This window comes from Platichthys flesus, chromosome 9 (genome assembly GCF_949316205.1).
Source record: "Platichthys flesus chromosome 9, fPlaFle2.1, whole genome shotgun sequence".
Classification (NCBI taxonomy): Eukaryota; Metazoa; Chordata; class Actinopteri; order Pleuronectiformes; family Pleuronectidae; genus Platichthys; species Platichthys flesus.
Genome location: NC_084953.1, coordinates 21,437,810 through 21,457,419, shown reverse-complemented (window position 1 = coordinate 21,457,419; position 19,610 = coordinate 21,437,810). Strand labels below are relative to the sequence as shown.

The following is a 19,610-nucleotide window of genomic DNA, read 5'->3' as shown; positions in this document are numbered from 1 at the left end:
TCTCCTCTCGTGTGCAGACCCACTCTGAGAGAGTGAGTGAAAAACTTCTTGGGCTGGGTCATCTTAAATTTTCTTACTTTACTTGCAGACACACACATACCGACACCAACTCAGCTGATGTATCTGACCCTCTACAGTTAAATATCTATTTGTTGGAATGACAACAATATCAACCCTGATCACCACCTTATGTTTTTAACTTGTCTTAAAAGAGTAAAATATTTCTTCATTGCTGGGCGCATGCATTCATCAATTCAGCTCATCCTGACTCTGCTTGCTCTCTCTCTTCCGCTGAAATTCACACACACACAGACAGACAGTTCCACAGTTCACGTCAGAAAAAAAGCTAAACTGAGATGCAGGGGAGTGGACTTTTGATGTGTGACCATAGAGTATTAGTTCAAAGCAGTCTTGATGTTTTCCTAGAATAAACAACAGTTTTTAAAAGTCTTTTATATTTTAAACATAATTTTAACAAATATATATCTATGAGTTGTGGAATATTAGACAAAATAAATAATAATCTTGAAGATGCTGCCATGAGTTCTGGTAAATATGAACAGTTTATAGTTTAAATGATCAACAAATTCACAAAAAAAATATTATGAATAGAAATAATTCTTGGATGCAGCCTTACGATCTGTGTGTTGTTTCAAGCCTTCAGTGTGTGGGCTGTAACAGTCCTCGCTAAGCACTGCTGGACAGATGTGTGGTGGCTGTGTATGAAGCATTAGTGAAAAGTGCCTGTGTAGCTCCTTGTGTGCCTGGAATACTAACAACCTGGTACACCTCTGCCATTAGGATGTTAAAGAACGTGCAGAGCATGGAACAAGGTTTTAAAAAACACACAGGACAAAATACACAAGGAAGCCCAGAATTATTTTTTCAGGCACTAGTCAACGCAGGCATTGAGTTTTGCTGCAGTGACTTGCTCTAAAAATACCAGGCCTTACATAAGAAGTTTCCTTATACGTTTACATCAGTGGAAAGCATGAAGGTGTTGGCCAGAGGAGGGGGTGGAACTTTGAGTGCTCTATAAAGGCAAAGCCCACCGACCTTGTGCAGAAACGTTGATCCACAGCAGAATCACAGTTTTTTCACAAAAGCAGCTACAACTGAAAACAATCCATCAATTTTGACTGACAAGGGTTTGCTGACATGTCTGATTCGCACATGTTAAGATTTCATAAGATGATTTATATAACTATGATTCATCAGTTCTGGTGGAGACGTCCGCCGACATAATGCAGCAGTAGCTACACAGCATCTGGAAATCACATCATTGGTCATGTTGACAGCATTAATAAAGAGGGTTCGACCACTAGGGTTGGGTATCGTTTAAATTTGATCAATTCCGATTCTGCTTATCGATTCGGGAGGTGTTGGCCAGAGGAGGGGGTGGAACTTTGAGTGCTCTATAAAGGCAAAGCCCACCGACCTTGTGCAGAAACGTTGATCCACAGCAGAATCACAGTTTTTTCACAAAAGCAGCTACAACTGAAAACAATCCATCAATTTTGACTGACAAGGGTTTGCTGACATGTCTGATTCGCACATGTTAAGATTTCATAAGATGATTTATATAACTATGATTCATCAGTTCTGGTGGAGACGTCCGTCGACATAATGCAGCAGTAGCTACACAGCATCTGGAAATCACATCATTGGTCATGTTGACAGCATTAATAAAGAGGGTTCGACCACTAGGGTTGGGTATCGTTTAAATTTGATCAATTCCGATTCTGCTTATCGATTCGGGTTTTTTAACGCTTCACCATTTCGATTCCCAATAGGTAAAAAAAATATATATATTTATCAAAAAGCCCTTTATTGGACTGGACCGATGCACAGTAGCTGTGCTTCTTGTTACACAAGGGCAGCAGTTGTAAAACCTTGTGGTAAACAGGCAAATTTACAAAAGAAAACCCACACAACTCGTCTCAGGGCCTGATCATACATCGTTTGTTAGCCATGCATTCTAGGTCACGTCTAAACAAATGGACAGGCTGTTGCGCGGTACGTGATGTAGTCACGTAGGCAGGTTCTGGCAGAAACGTACGGCGTCCTTGCAGTTTCGGAAGCGATAAGCAGAACGGAAATTCTGTTTTTTTTACGGATACCCGCTACTTGTCATTTTGGATTCCTTTCTAATTTGGAACCGAGGTTCGGTTCCAAACTCTAACCACCAATGAATTCCCCTGTAAGGACACAATGACTGCGTTTACATGCACACTAGTATCCAAGGTATTATCAGGTTTACGAAGTATTCGTTTTTTGTGTTTAAGCGCATGTAGACAACATATCCCAATTTGTAACCTGGATAAGCCCTTAGCTAATGACCAAGGCCGACTGGGCCTTTTCTGTCAGGGCTCCCACTCTTTGGAACAATCTCCTGAGAATATCTGTTATTTATTCATCTATGTAATTTCTTTATTAACCCCGGTTAAGTAGATGAAATACTGGTGCATGTAAACATCTTATCCCATTTTGATCACTGCAGACTGGAGCTCAAACCAACCTGATTCATGATCCGACACCATCGATTAATAATTTGTTCAGCACCCTAAACCTAACCATAGGGCAAACACACACACATTTCGACAGCAATCCTAGTGAGGAAATTGTTGGCAAAATGAATTCCCTAGCCCCTTACCCTAACCATCAAAACTAAATGCCTCACCCTAATCCTTACCCAAACCTAAACCTAATTCTAACTCTAACCCTAAAGCCAAGTCTTATCCCTCAAAAAACCCATTAAAAGTGAGGACCGGACAAAATGTCCTCCCTCTGAAGATTGTAGGCTTAAACTGGTCCTGACAAATATATCTTCACAAGTATGCACACACACAATAGCCCCAATATTATCAAAACCGGGATAAGCCTCATGACTGGGATAGTAGTGTGCACTAATGTTGGAATGGCAACAATTCAGTTCCTACCTGTGCTGGATGGTTTGATGAGGTCCATAATAGCAGAGTCTGCTCCTTTAGTGTAGACAGTGATCTGATCCGTCAGAGGATGTCTCACCACAACAGACATGCGCTTCCTGGTGGAGTCGAAGCCCAGCGTGTGCAGGAGCTCAAAGCTCAGCTTCCCCAGGTGTGGCAGTTCCACGGTCACCTGGTCGGGGAGGCGTCCAACGAGGGAGCATTTGTAAGCCCTGGCTGCGTAGACAAGCGCGGCCTCGTCAGGCGACTCCGCCTCGTAGCGCAGCTCACCTTCCTCCATGCCCAGCACCTTACCGTCATAAGATGGCGGGGCGGGGCTGAAGGTGTGGTCCAGCCCTCCGCGAGAGTGCTCCTCATCCAGCTTGGTGAGCGTGCTCTCTGCAGACGGGGAGGACAAAATGCTGGAGCAGCCCTTATTGGAGGAGCGGTTTGTGATGAGGCTGGAGGAGCTGCTGTTGTTGGAGCTTGACGTCAAGCGGCTGGGAGTGAAGCGTTTGATAAAGTCCTCAATGGTCTTGACCGGGGACTTCAGCTCAAACCTCACGCGCACCTGGAGTACGAGAAACAAGATTGATTGAAGCAGCAACTAGCAATTAATTTGTCTTTATGTTCAGCCTTTTATAATTCATGCTACTGAGTGGATATCAGGTAAAGAAAATATGAGTTAAACTATGAGCTGCTGCTGGAAGAAGACATTCAGGGGCTGGTATCCTCCGAACACAGTACTCGGTTGAAACGGTATTTCCTTTGCATTCATTCATTAATCAGATTAATATATCAGGCTATAGGGAACGATCCTTTACTTTAATGCTGCCAAAAAAAAAAAACTGAGCTCAACCTTTCTCTGACGAAGTGCTGCAGTCATCACAGTGATTAAATATGTGCTCAATGCTTAGCTTTTGTGTAACTTCAGTCTTATATTCGTATTTAAAATCTATGATTCATTATTTTACATCAGTACATTAATAGAGGGCGTCAAAGGTCATGAAAAACGAAGTCTTGAAAACCACTGGCATAAACCACAATGACTCATCATGCTCTCTCTGTGTAGGAATGAGAGATTCAATCTTTCCACTGGAGAGTATGAGTGTGTAGGTTTTATTTCTTTTCTCTCTTCTCTCTGTATTATCACTGTTGATATTTCTACTGAAGTTTGTTGTGGACGGTGAAGCCTGCTGGGGTGAGAATGAGGGCGGGATTGGGTGCTATGGTGGATTGGGTGTAGTAAAGACTATAGGGTTGGAGAAGGGGAGGGTGTTTTGAATGGTAATTTTGGAAGAAAATCTCATTCAACATTCAATACAGAGATTATAAAAACAAATAGACAAAGCATCTAGGGAATAGTCCTTACCTTACAATAAATTCTTAAGCTTAAGAAGTTTGTTAAAGGGTTTTAATGATAATTTATTCTTAAGATACAGTATAGTACAAATGCTTCAGGCATTTCATGTGGTTTGAATCTATTCAAGCCCATGTGTGTATTTACTGTCTCTGTCATGTGTCTTTGTCTTTTTTTCACAAACAAATCTAAACGCAAATGAACAATAAAACAATATCTATACTATAATTGTCTTCTCACCTCCAAGGAAGTGCGCTGCCAAATTTGGTGCAATTTGTACATGCAATACATTCATATTCATAAACCGTGAGGCAGCTACTGCTTGGACTCGTTAATGTTAGTGACAATAATTGACAGTGGGCCAACGGCAATGACAACTGATTGTCCAGTTCAGACTCTGCATACTAGGTCGAGCTACACTCAACTCTAAGTAAGCAGGAGAACTGCTCTTTGTGCAGTTTCGGTGCTAGTGCAGTTTCAGAGTTCTGTGGATTGAGTCCAGCAGTCGGTCTGTACTTTTACATTTTTACGGTCTCAGAAAGAAAGCAGCAACAAGCATCACCAGAGGCCAGGAAAACAGCCCATTCCAAAAACACAGGTTTATAATAGTATTAAAATTAGTGGGATGAACGGTATGTATTCATCAATTAACCTCATTGAAAGCTTGTAAACTTTCACTCAGTTGGGCTCAGGTAGATCTAGAGATCAGTGTTTTCCGTCTTTGTGGGGGTTACAACAATGTTGTTATACAGCACCTTGAATGTTATTGTGTGATGGATAAGAATCTTAAACATCTAAAGTGCCTCAAACGTTAGCAAAGTGCTGTGTTTGGGAAACCAGCCTCAGCTTCAGTGGCATACAAGACTTTTGTACTGATGAAAATGCACCTCCTGGCTTTAATCCTTCAGCCAATCCTTTATCCTTAGGTGTTGCAGCACGACAGCAGAGACTGTGACTCACTTTGAGGTCTGCTGGCAGCCGGAGCCAGAGTTCTCACACATAAAGATATAAATCATTCAGGTGCTGGGTTAGCCGGGAAGGAATCATAATAAAATGTGAACAATTACACTTAAATAAAGGACAAAAAAAAACTTAGAGGACATTTGTATCAAAGACAGTGCTTTTGTGCCAATTTACATTTCCCTCCATATTATCAGATAATCTCCAAACAGAAACACAGCAACATAAATAACGTGTCACAGTGTAAAGCTATATCTGAGGTGATTTGTGCATCTGAACAGCAGGTCAGCGAGGCGCTGCACACAGTGAGTGGCGAGAAGAGGATATCACCCCTGAGCAGGACGACCACACCCAGACCAACAAAACAAAACACGGATACACAGCTGCAACTGGAGAAAGCACATCCCAGTAACAGGCAACAAAACAGTGAAAGCTTTGTGCGTACGGAGCGTTTAGGAATGTTTGGGTGCTTTTCAGAATGTTTTTATAGTAAGAGTAGCCAAAATAACAGATTGAACCCTTTTGTCAAAAGATGCAGGCTACTACCATGTTGGTCAAAGGAAAAAAAACAAGAGAAATCAGACATTAGAGAAGGCCTTGTGTTAGTGCTTAGGAATATCAAGAGAATTAGTGCCCAATGGATATTTATGCTCCATGAAATAACCCATAGTTTTCTAGATATCAATCTCAAGACTACGAGCCTGCCGACCAATAGACAGTGATCTGAAGATGCAAACAAAGAAACAAGAACTTAAAAGATTCTATATTGACCATATGCAACATTTTTCAATTCTGCTCTTGTTATTGAAAACACTTAGAAAATATATAATCTATCATCGCTTCACAAAAGCTCTCTTGCACATTTGATCTCATCAGACAATTCTGTATGCTGCGTTTCCACTGTTCCTAATACAGATATCTCTCTCTCCTGCAGGATGTGTGTGAGGGTTGGGTCAGCTCATGCTGCTGTGTCCATGCTGCTGTGTCCATGCTGCTTCAACAGCATGGACACACACCTCACTGGTAGTCGATTCAGACTCGCGGTGGCATTAAACATGTATTTTCTCTCTGCATTTCAAAACTTAATGTTACGATAAAGATCCAGCACAACAAGTCTTTTGAATATAAATGGAGGAAACAAAAAGTACTACAATCCAATAAAGGCAAACTTGCTTCAAAAATTACATCCAAATTCACTGGGTACATTTTCAAAGTGGAGTCAACCCTTTATATGTGTCATATCCGAAAGTTTCCATCTAAATTACTGATAAATACAATTATTTATAATGCAGTTACACCAACATTAATGTGATAAAGAAAAGCCTTTAGGCAGTCTATCAGACGAAATAATGTGTTAACCTGAAGAAGGATTGATAGTGAGATTGTCTTGAGGTGAGTTTTACCTTCTGCCTGGGCTGGTTGGGGGAGGACACCACCACCGTGTTGCAGATGGTGAGAGCGATAAAGAAATCAATGATATCTGAGAGGTCAGAGGGCAGCTGGGACATTGGCTGACTGTGAAAGCGCATGAAGTCCATCTGACTGCTGCATTCATTGACTTTGTCCAGGAGCTGGGGGTCGGGGGTGATATCTTTCTCCTGCGGGACAGAGGAGGATTTTATCAGTGAAGAGCAGACAGCACACAGTGTGACAGCGGGACAGTGATGCCCACTGACCATGGGGCTGCTGAAGGCCGTGTGCTTGGACAGGATGCTGGCTCGCTTGGCCTCCGCTCTGCTGCCCGTCCTGCGATGGGACTTGGTGCTCTGGGATCGCAGCACCACTGGGGCGCTGTGGTGGCTAGCTACGCTGTCCCGCCTGGGCAGGGTGCCTCCGTGAGATGTGCACTCCTCTTCTTCAGAATCCATCTCCTGGTACATAGCAAGTCTCCTAGCTGGATAACACACACTTTTCATTATTAACCCATTAGGACCGCATGAGATAATAGTGAAAAACTAAAGAAGATTTTAAGACCGGGTGTGACATCTTCATGCTTATCTTACACAACTGTAAGATGTTCGCAAAGTTCAGGGAAATTTCAATGATTTACAATGAAAGCAAAATGCTTAACCTATAAAACATCTTTAATTCATGTTTTTATTTGCTGTAGAGGCTGAGAAATAACATGTTTAGTAAACTTTTTCAATTCTGTCAGCTCTACAGAAAACCCTCAGATGTTAGGTGGTCGTCAAACAACACGCTTTTATTTGCCGCAATCTTAGTGGATTAAGAGGGAAGTAAAGAGACAATGACTGGTAACTGCTTTTGTGAGGATGTGTTTGTGCAGTGTGTATCTCACCATTGGCATCATGGGAGTACTCCACACCTGCCACAGTGCAGCGGCGAAACACCATCTTGTTCTCCGTCAGCGTGCCTGTCTTGTCAGAGAAGATGTATTGCATCTGGCCGAGATCCTCGGTTATATTAAGAGCTCTGCACTGCAGGTGAGAGTCTGTCTCCTCGTCGTACAGATCCATGTCCTGATGGATGAAGTACACTTGGCAGATCTTGACAATCTCAATCGAGACAAAGAGGGAGATGGGTATCAGCACCTTGGAGAGGAGAAAGGGTTTATTAGAGAAGAAAGAGATAGAGCTGAACATCAGCATTTTCCAGCCTACATTGTGATGTGTATATATATATATATATATATATATATATATACACATACACAGAGCAGGCAGTGATATCTACATTTCATCATTTCAAACAACACCTGAAAATACAAGTTTAAATGAATATGTGAAAAGTAGTTCCCAGGTAGAACTTAAAAACATAAAAATTACAAAAGATATGGATAAATTCTTGAGATGTTTAACAAAGGGTAAATGAAGATATGTAAAAACAAAGGATTAACACATGGAAAAAAATGGCACATCATTTAAAACCAACACAGATGGAAGAAAAGTGGTGAGTAGTGTAACCCCTAAGTATTGTTTGCTCTGTTCATCTTTAATCAACATCATCAAAGGTGAAAATCAACGGTTCATGCAGATAAAATATAGTTAAAATCATCACATGAACAGCTCATAGCAAAAAGTGACAGATTACCAGTAGAAATAGGTTAGTGGTATATGTATGAAATACATGGTGGTGTTGTTGAAGGGGTTATTTTATACACACTGCTTTTCAGTTAGCAATGCTACGAGCCAAAAACCTATATAAATAAATTATATGAGTTCTTAGTAGCCGCTTGATTGATTAAAAATTGTTCCCTACTGGGACATTACCAGGCAACATTTGTGGAAAGTGGTTCCGCAGAAATGAGTCATAACTTTTGGGAGGGCAGGTCAGCATGCACAGTGCTTGTGCCTGGACGCGTGTTTATTTCAGAGTGTATCGGGCAACGTCTGGCAACACTGGTGGGTCTCCAACCTCAAACAGTTCCTGTTTGTACAGTGTAACCATGCTGCTATCTTCATTGACCTCTCATTTATTTCAGCAGAAACATTTGACACAGGACAGGGTGACATTTGATCTGACATTTTTACATGCAAAGAGAAAAGAAAACAATAGCTGCCAGGTAGCACTTTTTCCTTCTTTGGTCATGATTAATATGCAGCATGAAAAGTACTTTGTTTCTCCTTTTCTACACCAAATGTGACGAAAGAATCTAGAGGTCACACACACACACACACACCTATTGGGGATATAATAACTACTGCCGATGCTTTTGGTTTATAGCAATGCTTGTGTACAGTGGGATCAAATATTTCTAACTTAACGTGATATCGTACGTCTTTTATATATCTGTGTCTCTTTGGGTTTCGCCCCATTTCGTACCTGAAAGACGATGATCAAAGTGAGGAAGAGATAAATGGCTGACATGATTGGTGATAAGTCTGTCCCCTCTGGACTGAGAACGTCAAACACAGGTCTCTTATCTCCGTACTGAAACATCCACAGCCCGTGACCTGGAACAACGACAGAACAAGGTCAACTCGTATAAACACATAAACGAGAAGATATGAATTGAAGCACAGTAAACACAATCCACCAGACTTTATGTGAGATTTATCTTTTGTTTCCAATAAATCCAGCAAATGAAGGTTTTTAAATTGAAATTTCTCCATACAACCAGAGGCATTCCCACACTCACAAGTGTAAACATAACTCTGAAACAGATACACACCCACAGCAGCAAACAGGCACATGAACAGCAGGATGATGACACACCAGAACACATCTACATTCATCTGTCTCTCCAGTTTGCTGCGTTTGTAGCGCGGGCCGTTGTTGTTAAGCATGGCTTTGGTCTCGTGACCTGCAAAGACACACAACGTGTTAGATGCAGTAAGGTTAAAGGTCAAGTGTGGATGTGACAGCTACTCTGGGGGATTACCTGCATAAATGACTATCCCCACGGCCTCCTCTGTGTTGCGGATGGTGCAGCCTCGCAGCAGCAGGTTTTCTTTATAAAGTGCATCTCTTCTGCCGCTTCGATGGATTCTGTCAAGGAATTAATATTACCGTGAGTTAGGCGTGGGCAGTACACCGATGTGTGATAGTGCAACTCGACATTGATTATGCCATACAGACTTCTTCATCGGTTATGGTTTGAATACTTGTCCCTACACAGTACATTTTGGAGTAAAATAAGAGTACACCATAATCGCTATGTTAGCCCAACAGCAGCTGCCCTCATGCCAGGGGGGTGCTAATAAGGGAGAAGCCAAACTGCTCAATTAAAGTGTGGTGAGGTCAAAGGTTGCCTTCTAAGCTTAAAGAGATGAGTGGAGTGTCAGAATCAGACAGAGACATCAAGGCAGCCCCGGTAGAGGAAACTCTCCATCCCCAAAGGAGGCCAGTTTCATTGGTTTGGTTTTAAGCCATCCAACACAGAGCAAAATACAGTACTATGCAATAGACTGGGGCTTAGGTGGCATATTTTGTCTGAACCGGTCCCGGGCTGAGACAAAACTAACAGACCCCGACCTGAACAGTAGGCTTTTCAGTGGATTTTTTTTCTGAATCCCCCTCAAGCACGATGCAGTTGATATAAGCTGCTATGAGTCTGTTACCCTGTCCTTGAAATGCATGGCTATTTCTTGTTTTCCCTGATTCCTGCCATGTGCAGAGTAAAAAAATCAAGTAGATAGCCGAACAAACATCAGAAAACTTGACCAGGCGTTTAAAAAAATTCTCCATATCCAGCCCAGGTCCCAATTGGCTCAGGTCCGGGATCCAGCCCTACGATGAGTTGTAGTCCACAGGTTTATCAAACGCAGGTGAAACGACTCAGTTATGTCTTTACACTCACGTGAAAAATAGTGATGCTTGCGGGGAGAAATGGAGTATCTCTCCACACCAGAGCTACCAAGCCAACATCAGTTTATTCTGCTGAGCGCCTCAATCCATCACGCTCCGAGGCATCATGGACTTCCCTTAGCAAGAGCCCTTATCTCAGCACAAATCCCCCCTGATAAAGAAGCACTGAGCACGCGCTGCACCACAGAAAACCCCCTCGGGCTTTGAATCATTTAAGCAATTCACTGCTTCATCGCTGACCCTTAGATCTCACCTCAGACCTTCTATTATAAAGCTTGTCAGGTTCATCTAAAACCCCACCGTCATATAAAGACTGAATCCAGCTCTCAGAAAAGAAGAAAGGAAGAAGTTTACTTTGAGCATTTTAACTCAAAGCGAGATGTGTGTTGAGCTGCGTTAAGTCAGAGCAGTGTTGTAAGGGTGAGCTGAGCTTTTACTGTCAGACGTAATTCCATAACTATATCAAGGATTACAAACGTGTTAGTTGACTATTAGCTCCTTTAGCTGGGAGCAGAGTTTAATCATTCCTGTTCTTTTTCCTTCAAAGCCACGTAGCTGTTAGCATGTTTACTAACAGGATCGTTCATCCTTTGGCCTCTGACAGCAGGCCCCATGACACACCAGCACCGATATGGATTAATGTCAGTGTCAATGATCTTACACAAACCTCGTCCTCATTCATAACGCACAGTGTTCGAGAAATTGATAATGCTCCTCTCCAAGAAGGCTGAAAGATCAGACTCAGTGCCACTGGTCGTAATGTAATAAAACACTGCGGAGACAATGCTGGGTCTGTGCTCCGCTGTAGCCTGGCAACTGAATACCTGCAGCATCTGGTCTCCTTCTGAGCAAAGAATACATGTCATAATCATGCGAGTGCGGGTCAGCCTGGCGGGTTCACCGTCAATTCAGAGGACACTGCTCGTCTTCTCATCCTCACACAAACGTACGTGTGTCAGAGCAGAGTGAAGAGTGAAAACTTCTTTTATGTTTAGTCAGCACACTGGTTTTTATCCGGGTTAAGTGTTCCTGTGTGGGATTTTTCTTTTAACCACTATGAGCATTTCTACTGCAAACAGAGACAAAAATGAAGTTCGGTGTAACACAGCAAATTAGCTGAGTGACCGGCACATTGTTGCAGCTAACAGGGTGCCGACAGCTAAAGACAAAGACTACACCAAAGTGAAAATCTACTTGTTCAAAGTGAACATACTTATGACTGACTCCAACGCATTGATCCACATTGTCACAAGTTTGAAAGACTTTCAAAACACAACACAGTTTCCTTCCTGAGCACTTCCAGGCACTGGCTTTCACCACCACAAGTATTCGTCTCCTCAAACATGCATTTCCCCATGTCCATTTATTAACTAGCAGGCTGACTTGAAAGACATCAGTTAGACCTAAACCATAGATAGATTAACAATGCAGCACATACCAGAACGTTTTTGGTCTGGCAGAGTAGAAACATTTGCATGACCTTTGACAGTGACATGCCTAAAAAATTAAGAGTTATCCAATCTCAATTTAAGAACTTTTAAAGATAGGTTTGGTAATCCTGGAAAAAGCACGCTAGACTTTGAAAATGAGCAACAGATAGATCACACCCCCTCCCATCAGCCCTCTCGTCAAAGCTAAGCCACAAAGCTACGCAAAATGCTTGACAGCTGCTAATTGCGGACTTTTACATGATTAGCCAACTTCTATCGCCTTTGCTTCAGCGGTGTATGTCTCTCAGACTGAAGACTTTGGTAAAGTGCAATGAGAGCACAGGCAGGGTGCATGAAGGCCAGCAGGTCAGTAACAGACAGGAGCACCAGCCAATCTTTTCATTCTGACCAGACAAATATGATCAAAAGTGCTTCAGAAACAACTTACCAACCCTATCTTTAAAACAGTTTCAGGACCTGCAGCCACCCTGTGTTAAATAACTGAACGGACCAGCTATTTTCCATGCCTACAGATACAACAGCTTTTGTTATGAGGTTGCAAAGAGCAGCTGATGATTCATTTTATTCTGCTTCTAAAAAAAGCACATGTATCTAAAAACGTGCACGGTCAAATGGGTGAAACCCTGCCACCGCATCCCAAGAAGGCAAATTGTAATCTTGATTTGGAAAAACTTTGAGTCATAATTATAGGTTGGAATCTCCAGGCATGTCAACAATCTGCTGTTTCACATTATTTCCATTTCAAAGCTCAACATTGAACAAAATGTATCTGCATTCATTTATTACCAAGTGAAAATGAAATCCTTAATGAGAGTTAACAAATTAAAAAGCCAAGCATCTCCGAGTCTGAACAGATGGTGGGCGTCCGCCAACCACATACACACATGGGAAGGAAATACTCACATGTAGCCTCGAAATCTGTTCAGGTCATTGTTGGGTTTTTCACATTCAATTACGCTGTTGTATTTTAAAGGGTCGAAATCACAATCCTGCAAACAGAAAACATGTAAATACATTTTTTTTTCTTTTTCATGACAATTTTACAATTCCTGACCAAAAAGAGCTGATGGCGCCCTGACAAATACTTGGACTAAAACTACATTCCAATGTCTAGTTTGCATGTGCAAATTTTCAAGAATGCAGTACCTACTTAATAACAAGGATAAGTGCACTAATGTATCTGTAAGTGATGTCTTGTGGAATTTTGTGATGTCTGTGTCTTTTTTTGAAATGTTTAGATACTGATAGGATTTTTGTGAATTTTTGTCTTGGGGAATTTTCAAGTTTTCTTTGCTGTGCTATGGTTGAATGCTCTAACTGGACTGTTGAGAATAATCTACCCATCTATAGTATATGTGTGATTTATTAGTGTTTCTCATTATATTGCCCTCTTACATCGTACTTGTTGGTGTTTTTTTTCTTTTCTCATATAAATGTATCTTAAAAAGGTAAATCCAAAACTTTTCTAGTCCAGGAAAATAAAATGTTCTATTTCCCACAACTTTCAGGTTTTTCATGACTTTTTAAACTCTTCCCTTAATTTTTAAAACATCCAAACTGGTACAGATATACAACATTTATGGGGGGGGAAATATTGTACTTTAAACCCAGTGACATTAAGATATTTCATATTTTAACTTTTAACTGATTATCAAAACTGATTATTCTGCTGTTCAGTGGTATATTTATTAAATTATAAGTTGTATCTGTAGCCACCAGAAGTGGAAACATTTAAGAGCAACAACCAGAGTAAAAAAAAAATTGGGGGGGGCTGTATGTGGAATCGAAATGTCTGAGTCAGTTGCACTTCCCTGAAATGTTCCTGCCTGCCCCTTAGTAAAATAAAAAATGTCCGATTGTGGGCAGGAAAATTTCTGTAAAATGTAAAGCGAGCAAGTGTGAGTGTAGATGCCAGAAGGAGTCAAAGCAAATTCAGGCTCAACCCCTCGTTTAAATGATTTGGAAATGTTCCTTTTGTTGAGAACGCATGTCTGACAAATCAAAACTCCAGCTGCATTCTTCAGAGTTCAGATGTCTGATAACGGTAAAGGACACAAAAGTTCAGAATCCAAGATTAAAAAAAAAAAAACGTTAACTTAAAGTGATCTTCTAGGGTCTCTCCATGGATAAATCCTACTATCTGATTGGCTTAAAGATGTGAGCTAAAACTGTGAAACAAACCTTTTCTGAATTTATTACTTTGTGACCAAAGCTCCTAACCAACTAAATGAAAGTAACCAACAGTCTGAAACTGCAGCATACACACTGAAATCTGAGTAAATGTTAGCTTCTATCAAAGGATTTATCACACACACACAGTTTGTGTGACCACAGGAAAACAAGGGGTGATGAGCATCCGTCTCACCAGGTCAAAGAAGCTGCGGACGACCTGCCTCTGCTTGAGGTTGGTCTCTCCGTCCAGTGTGGCGGTCTCGATGTGGCACAGGCGGTCAGGGTCGCTGGAGCTCAGCAGCAGAACGTCGGCGGGGAGGATTTCGTTGCATCGCAGCCTGATGAAGTCTCCCACCCGCACCTCCTTCCAGTATTTCTCCAAATAGCGTCTCTCCGCTCTGCCAAAACCATGAGGAGGCAAAAGAGATGGTGTAAGCTGGGGGATGAAAGATGTGTAGCTATTGTTTTCAATAACTGGTGGTTCTATAAACAGAAACTTCAGATCCACTTCCATAAATCTGGAACAGTGGACATGTTGAGCATGAAGGAGGACAGACTGTTTGCTGGTGCTAAAGCTGTTACCAAAGACTATAGTGGTAACAATTCCTCTTAACCTAAATTATTCCTCTCAAAGTCGTACACAAGATGTCCATCTAAATACTAAACATGTCCAAAATGTATGAGCACAACACTGCGTCCTCAGAGGACTATAAACATACTGTATGTGGGATGTAGGTGGAGGGACCGGAACTTTCTCAGGAGGTTTAAACAAATGTTATTCCCCAACTGAAGAGAAAAGGATCTCATATCTCATATAACAAAACACTGCCTTTGTCACGAGTCAAACACTTTTGGGTTTTTAGTGTCAACACTCAGATTCTTCTCTCCACAGATGTGGTTGTGTTGTTATTGTAAATGATGTCACTAATCTGAGTGGAATTTGCTGCATTGGACGGATAACATCTCTGAGATTATAATAATGGTAACCAGCCTTTATTTCTGTACAATGTGACCTGGTATCAAATATATTAAATAAAAATATATATAGCTCTGATAGAAACCACCCCTATACACACACCCGCACACACACATTCACTGACATTAATGAGCTACATCAGAGTAGATAAGAATATGTCTTTCCTTTCATTTTCACTGCAGTTCACGTGAATTCATCATGAACATCAGACTATTTCCATGCATAAACTGTTTAAAGAGAACAGGACAATAATAACACAGAAAAAAACACATAGGGAACATGAGAGAGTAAAACTCATCTTCATAGCTGTTTGTGAGGTACAGTTATTCTATTGCCTAGAAATAAGGATAACTCAATAACCTATGAATAAAAAACTATTTAGATCAAGGGAGTATTGAATGTGTGATTCAGCTTTTTAAAGCCAAGTGTGAGACATTTATACCAATGCAAACAGGGGCAAGAGGCCAAAAATAATTACTCATAAAATGATGGTTAATTATCGGTCAACTTGTCAAATTCATCAAATAAGTGAATAATTAAGTGAATAGTCATTTGTTTTACAAAATATTGCATGCACTGTAGGGCTTAAATATTATTTGATTAACTAAAAACTTCTTAGTATCTCTTTTCATAACTAATCACCAACTGAATTCATTATTAATCTCTTGTTCCAGCTTCTCAAATGTAAGGCTTTCTTGGTTTTTATTCTCAGTAAACTGAAAGTCTTTGATTTTTGGACAAGTGGTTAATTAACTAAAGCTATTTGAAGGCATCATCATGGGCTGTGGAAGACTGTAACAAACTAAATGATCGTTAAAAAAAAAAAAAGCAGTTCTTCTTTCCAGCTGGGAACAACAATGTGCATTTATTTTGAAGAAAAAGAACGTGGAAGTCTTTTTCTATAAGAGAAATAAGATTTCCTGTCACAAAGAAGTAAAACCAAGAAAAAAATCCTGAAACGGCTGAAGAAACGTACAAGGTAAATATGTCTACTCCTTGTGGACAAATTTACATTTTAAATGTGTAAATCTAGTGAGCACATGGCTTTGTTATCTTTGACTTCACACCTTATTAAAATGTACACAGCCAACTGGAACCATAACATACCAGGATCATGAATCTATGAATACGAATGAAAGAACCTCGAGCACTCCTCATACTGGTGATCTTTGTATAAAAAGGTCACAGCTACATTAAAAACTTTACTTCTAAAATGAAAGCAACAGTACTGAATGGAGGAAATTGTTTTACTTCTGTGTCAGGTTTTTTTCCGAGCATTTAATTATTTGATCAATGTTTATTTCGATAGATTTGTCAAAAAACTACTTCAGTGTTTTCTGAAAACAAGTAGACTGTGGAAATGCATTATTCCTGTGGTGTAATGGTGGCCAGAGATCAACCCTTCAACGATGACTGAATGAGAAATTTATCTTCAATTCTCCGTAAAGAAAAGAGGGTCATGGAGAAGAAGTCTGACACACGTCACTAATGAATGATCCGGTTATAAAAGAGTATATCAGCTAAGATAGAAAAACAACTAGATAAACTGCTGTGGTAAAACTGAGGCGTTGAGTGACCTGGAATCCAGATTGTTTGAGGACAGCACCATCAGATGCTGATGTCACTTTTAAAAACTGATTAGGAGCAAACTATTTACATTCCATTTAAGTACATTTGCAAATGTGCGATTTCAGTGTTTATGTGCATGTGTCTTTGTAGCGGCTTCACAATCTACATTTAGGAAGAATCCTCTGCTTTAAATCATGACTGTTTCAATCATTCTGACTCTGTAAATATTAGTGTTTTTGATAAAAATGGAATTTCTTTTATCACAGATCCAGACTCCCCCTACTTTGCCATGTGAAAGGTGGCTGTGTGAGGATGAATATTTGTTTTCCTAGACATGGGTTCACCTGTAGCTTTAGGGAAGTGATCCGCAGTGTGAGCGACTTTGTGTGTCACCTTGAGGAAAATGACACAAGGCTGTGGTGTGAGGTAAAGCCCAGTCAGCTGTTATTGGGCATGAGCAAGGAGATGTTTTTCCAAATACAGCCAAAGCAGAAGAAAATTGAATTATGTCCAACCTTGACAGAACAACTCGGGTCAAGACTTAAGCTCAAACTCTGTAGCGGCCGAACACTGAGCCTTTTGATTACCGTGAATTATGCTCTGTACATGGTCAACAGTGCTGCTTTTCATTAGCAAAATGCACGCACGCACGCACGCACGGACACACGCACGGACACACACACACACACACACACACACACACACACACACACACACACACACACACACACACACACACACACACACACACACACACACACACACACACACACACACACACACACACACACACACACACACACACACACACACACACACACACACACACACACACACACACCTGAATCGCAGGGCAACTCACGGTACGATACGTGATACATGGCCTACAATACCGGTAATAATCAAGATATAGGGATTCTGCGATAATCAATGTATTGCAAGACAATCATATAACGATAGATCATGATAACTGTCTACCTGAAGAATAAAAGATGCCCCTAAAGAGTAAAATAACAGGATATGTGTATGTATTCATTGCAATGTGCGGTCACTCAGACTGAGATGAAACAATGTACAAAAAAGTGCATTGCTGAGTCCTCAAACAGTTCTACGATAGACTGTCTTTGTTATTGTTTGTGTGCTGGATGTTGTGTGCAGAGCTCTTTGTAAACAGTCTATCGAGTAAAGTCAGAAGACTTTGTGTTTATCCTACCTGGTTTGTCTGCAATTAAGATTATATACTGAATGATTTTCTGAAAATGACAATAAATCTGCTTTGTCACTGTTCCAATTCGTGCTTGTATATAAGTTTGAATGATTTACTCAACTGCTCTTATTTTCTCACACATTGCATGTGTCAGTAATTTCAGAGTTTGTTAAAACATATTGATAATCCTATCTCACTTGTCAGGATGATTATGTGGTGATGTACCGATATTTTGTCCCACGCTTGGTTGGTAGTAGGGCAAACCGGTTGTTGTTGTTGTTGAGTCATATTAAACCATGGTAGCACTTGCGTGTGTCTCAAGAGGATTCACACCTCTCAGACAGACAGGCGGGCAGGAAACAGGTGGTTTTTTTCAGACTTTTAGATTCTGTGTGATATACGTTGCTCCTGTGTTAGCCAGGTTTAGCTTGACTTTACTTCCTATCCTGGACTGACAAGGCCAAAGTGGATGCATGGCCATGATCAAGAAAAGTCAAAAAGCACATCTTCAAAACTACAGGGTTTGACTCTTTAAAGAGTGGGTTGATTGTTTTTTCTTTTAAAGTGCCCTCATCTGCTCGTGTGTAGGAGGAAGCATTAGTTGCAGAGGACAGTTTGTTCAGTGGACCCTGATGGACAAACGGCAGCATCTGGACACACATCTGGCTGCCCTGGCTGTGTCCAGGCCCTGACGTACCTGCTGAAGACCAGACAGTCCATGTGGTTGATCTCTTTATCCGACCTGTGTCTCCTGTAGTCCTCCCACAGGTCTTTGATGGCAGTGACTGACAGGATGAACACCACGGGGGCCAGGGCCAGCTCGGGCTGGAACGCGTTGACAACCGGGACAAAATTCAGCAAAGCGATGAAGACAAAGTAAACATTGGCGAACCTATGGAACTGCTCGAAGAGGTTCTTTGGCAGGAAGGAGAGCACCGTGTACTTGGTGGTCTTTATCTTGTTGTTTGCATAGTGTCTGTTGGGGTTTTCTTCCCCTTTGGAGAGGTCGTAGAGTAGGTTTGTGTGGACAGTCCTGGTTTTGTTCTCCTTGCTCTTCTTCTTCTTCTTCCTCTGGACTTTGGGAGCTTCGGACATACCGGCGGCGTCTCCGCTCCGCGCCATAGCCCTGCCTCAAAACTTTGCCACACTTCAGCTTGTCGTGTCCCCTCACACAGTCACACGCGCACGGAAAAAAGCAAACAAAATGCTATCATTCTTTGTCCGTGCGAAGAGAGCCTCCCGTCAGTCTCTTCGTCAGGTCACACGAGCTGATCCTTTTCGTCCATGTAGACTCTTCAGGAAAAGTTTTGATTGTTTAGCTTCTTGCCTTTTTTTTTTTTCTGAGGATGCTCGGGTAGTAGGAGGCTCCGCTCGGACTGCCCCCGGACTCGCTACTCGATCTGTACATCATGTGGATGGGGCTCAGCCCATGGTCGCAGGGTGGCGCTGTGTGTATGCAGCAGCGGCGCCGCCGAGGCTGCGCACACACAGGATGCTCGTCACCGACCCGGTGGTCTCTCTCCTCTGGAAATCTGAGCCACAGGCCCCTCCCACCTCCCAAACCTGGGCTTTCAGTCTCCAAGTGCCACGCGGTATTATTGGAGTTTACACTGGGCTACAGGAAGCTGCAAGTACACACTCCCTAAACACTATTTATAAATATGTATGTTTACATGTGTGAGTTATACCAGTTAAAAAGAGTCATTCAACTCATAAATAA

At 41.5% G+C, this 19,610-nt stretch overlaps 1 protein-coding gene across 1 annotated transcript in view; it reads right to left on the bottom strand.

Annotated features, from left to right (window-relative positions):
- The window catches only part of atp10a (ATPase phospholipid transporting 10A), a 36,957-nt gene extending 17,698 nt beyond the window's left edge, over positions 1-19,259 (bottom strand). Inside the window, exons 1-10 of the mRNA XM_062395584.1 lie at positions 18,588-19,259; positions 14,332-14,536; positions 12,870-12,955; positions 9,590-9,696; positions 9,380-9,511; positions 9,031-9,161; positions 7,547-7,799; positions 6,924-7,141; positions 6,651-6,845; positions 2,940-3,498 (exon numbers count right to left, since the gene is read on the bottom strand). Coding sequence (XP_062251568.1) covers positions 2,940-3,498; positions 6,651-6,845; positions 6,924-7,141; positions 7,547-7,799; positions 9,031-9,161; positions 9,380-9,511; positions 9,590-9,696; positions 12,870-12,955; positions 14,332-14,536; positions 18,588-19,012 — 2,311 coding nt within the window. The 5' untranslated portion in view covers positions 19,013-19,259. The remainder of the gene's footprint in view (positions 1-2,939; positions 3,499-6,650; positions 6,846-6,923; positions 7,142-7,546; positions 7,800-9,030; positions 9,162-9,379; positions 9,512-9,589; positions 9,697-12,869; positions 12,956-14,331; positions 14,537-18,587) is intronic.
- Positions 19,260-19,610: the final 351 nt, after the last annotated feature.